This window comes from Nicotiana sylvestris, chromosome 7 (genome assembly GCF_000393655.2).
Source record: "Nicotiana sylvestris chromosome 7, ASM39365v2, whole genome shotgun sequence".
Classification (NCBI taxonomy): Eukaryota; Viridiplantae; Streptophyta; class Magnoliopsida; order Solanales; family Solanaceae; genus Nicotiana; species Nicotiana sylvestris.
The window spans coordinates 5,636,981-5,640,330 of NC_091063.1; the positions used below are offsets into that span (position 1 = coordinate 5,636,981).

At 41.6% G+C, this 3,350-nt stretch overlaps 1 protein-coding gene across 1 annotated transcript; it reads left to right on the forward strand.

The window, feature by feature from the left end:
- Positions 1–1,661: 1,661 nt before the first annotated feature.
- Positions 1,662–2,908, forward strand: LOC138872700 (uncharacterized). Its single transcript, XM_070151110.1, has 2 exons — positions 1,662–1,706; positions 2,354–2,908. The coding sequence occupies exons 1-2, from the start codon at positions 1,662–1,664 to the stop codon at positions 2,906–2,908; spliced, it is 600 nt and encodes a 199-aa protein (XP_070007211.1).
- Positions 2,909–3,350: the final 442 nt, after the last annotated feature.

A 3,350-nucleotide genomic window follows, 5' to 3' on the forward strand; every position in this document is an offset into this window, starting at 1 on the left:
TGTAACAATAAGCTTCCTACGTATCCTGGTTTTCCACCAGTCCAACAAAAGCAACGAAAATTTAAAACAGACATGAGTGACAAAATCAAAGAGGAAATAATGAAGCAACTGAATGCCAATGTAGCCAGAGCTGTCCGATACACCACCTGGATGGCAGATGTTGTGTCTATGCCAAAGAAAGATGGAAAAACCAGAGTTTGTGTTGACTATAGGGACCTGAACAAAGCAAGTCCAAAGGATAATTTTCTTTTGCCAAATATCCACGTTCTTGTAGATAATTACGCAAAGCATGAGATACAATCGTTCGTGGATTGCTACGTTGGGTACCACCAAATTCTAATGGATGAGGATGACGCATACAAAGACCGCTTTCACCACTCCATGGGGTACTTATTGTTACAGGGTCATGCCATTCGGTTTAAAGAATGCAGGGGCAACTTACATGAGGGCCATGACCACCATTTTTACATGATGCACAAAGAGATTGAAGTATATGTCGATAATGTCATCATAAAATCAAAGACACAAGCTGATCACATATGCGATTTGAAAAAGTTCTTCGAACAGCTTCGAATGTATGACCTTAAGCTTAATCCAGGCAAGTGTGCATTTGGGGTTCCATCTGGGAAACTCCTCGATTTTATAGTCAGCCGGAGAGGCATCGAATTGGATCCATATAAGATAAAGTCCATTCGAGATCTGCTACCCCCGAAGAACAAAAAGAAAGTCATAAGTTTGCTCGGGAGGTTGAACTACATTAGTAGGTTCATTGCTCAGCTCACAACCACGTGCGAGCCCATCTTTAAGTTGTTGAAAAAGGGTGCCGCTATCAGGTGGACGGACGATTGCCAAAAAGCTTTTGATAGGATCAAAGTTTATCTATCAAAACCCCTTGTACTGGTCCCACCTGAACATGGTATGCCTTTGTTTTTATATCTATCGGTGATGAATAATTCATTTGGATGCGTTCTGGGGCAACATGATACAACAAGCAAAAAGGAACAAGCAATCTATTATTTGAGTAAGAAGTTTACCAATTATGAGGTTAAGTACACCTTTTTAGAGAGGACATGTTGTGCCTTGACTTGGGTCGCTCAGAATCTGAGATATTATCTTTTGGCCTACACTACTTACCTCATATCCAGAATGGATCCTTTGAAGTACATCTTCCAAAAGCCAATGCTCACTGGCAGGCTCGCAAAATGGCAAATTCTGCTCACAGAGTTCGACATCGTCTATGTCACTTGCACCGCGATGAAAGCACAGGCTTTGGCAGATCATTTGGCAGAGAATCTAGTTGATGATGAGTACATGCCACTTAGCACATATTTCCCAGACAAAGAGGTCAACTCAATAGAGGAAGTAGTTCTAGACGATAACCATGTATGGAAAATGTATTTTGATGGGGCTGTCAATATTAAAGGAGTTGGGATTGAGGAAATCCTCATCTCACCTATTGGACATCATTACCCTGCAACGGCCTGACTTCGGTTCTTATGTACCAATAATACAACAGAATACGAAGCTTGTATCATGGGTCTGAAAATGGCCATCGATCTGGATGTGCATGAACTATTGGTTTTGGGAGATTCCGACGTGCTTATCCGGTAAGCCCAGGGCGAATGGGAGACTCGAGACATCAAGATTATTCCATACAGACAATGTGTGCAATACTTGAGCAAAAGATTCAAATCTGTCGAGTTCAGGTACATTCCCAGGTTTCACAATGAGCTATCCGATGCCTTGGCTACTTTAGCCTCGATGCTCCCTCATCCAGGAAACACTCATATTGATCCACTAGAAATCTAAGTTCGGAATCAACACGGTTACTGCAATACAATTAAGATAGAACCACATGGTTAACCATGGTATCATGACATAAAATGATTCCTGAAAACAAGAGAATATCCAGAGCATGCCAAAGGAGATCAAAAAAGAACTATAAGGCAGCTTGCCAGTGGTTTCTTCTTGAATGGGGAAATTTTGTACAAGAGGACCCCATATTTAAACTTGTTGAGATGCATAGATGCCACAAAAGCAAAACGAATCATGAGCGAGGTGCATTCAGGGGTATGCGGACCTCACATGAATGGATATGTTTTGGCAAAGAAAGATTCTGCGGGCAGGGTATTATTGGCTTACTATAGAGCGAGATTGCTTCAGTTTTGTTCGCAAGTGTCACCAATGCCAAATTCATGGTGACTTGATTCACTTGCCTCTTTCGGAGTTGCATCCCATGTCCTCTCCTTGGCCTTTCGTTGCTTGGGGAATGGATGTTATTGGTCCAATCGAGCCAAAGGCTTCAAATGGGCATAGATTTATTTTGGTTTCAATTGATTACTTCACCAAGTAGGTAGAGGCCGTCACGTTCAAATCAGTCACCAGGCCGAAAGCCAATGGAGCCATTGAAGCGGCAAACAAGAACATCAAGAAGATTCTTAAGAAGATGATCCAAGGTTCCAGGCAATGGCATGAAAAGTTTCCTTTTGCACTTTTGGGATACCGCACGACTATTTGCACATCTTTTGGTGTAACTCTGTATCTGCTTGTATATGGAACTGAAGCTGTAATACCCGTTGAAGTCGAAATTCCCTCTCTTCAAATTATTGTGGAATCAGAGATTGAAGACACTAAGTGGGTCAAGACCCGATTAGAACAACTGATGTTGATCGATGAAAAATGGCTAGCAGCAGTGTGTTTCGGCCAGTTATACCAGCAAAGAATGGCACGCGCTTACAATAAGAAAGTGCGCCTAAGGCAGTTTGAGGTAGGCCAGTTGGTTTTGAAACACATCCTTCCGCACCAGGTAGAAGCTAAAGGAAAGTTTGCCCTGAACTGGCAAGGACCCTACATCATCAAGAAAGTGTTACCAAAAGGGGCCTTGCACTTGGTAGATGAAGAAGGATAGGTACCAGACATGATTATTAACGCAGATGTAGTCAAAAGATATTATTTCAGATATATACCCACTGTAGAATTTTCACGCATTGATTTTCTCAGATCGAAGTGACGAAGGCTATCATTTTCTCGCTATTCCAAATAGGTGTCACCCTTCTGTTAATCCTTTTGAGCCGTATTCGTCTTCCTTATTTCTCACTTTTTGGAACCTGTGTACTTGTAAAAAAAAGCTAAACAACAAATCTCTAAGTCATTGAACTACGTCCGACCTGATTCCGAAAGGATACGTAGGCAACCTTACCCTGGGTTCGGTTCCATCAGAACAAAAACCCATATTACCAATACTCCAAAACTAGGGCAGAAGTTTGTTTTATTTCAAGGTTTTTCTGTAAAAACGATTCCAAAAGTTGTAATTCGTTTCAAGGTTCATTTCACCTTTTTACCTTTCAAGA

Coding starts and splice junctions, on each gene's coding strand:
- LOC138872700 (XM_070151110.1), top strand. CDS start 1,662: ATGTGTGCAATACTTGAGCAAAAGATTCAAATCTGTCGAGTTCAG. Junction 1,707..2,353: donor TTCAAATCTGTCGAGTTCAG/GTACATTCCCAG, acceptor TTCACCAAGTAG/GTAGAGGCCGTCACGTTCAA.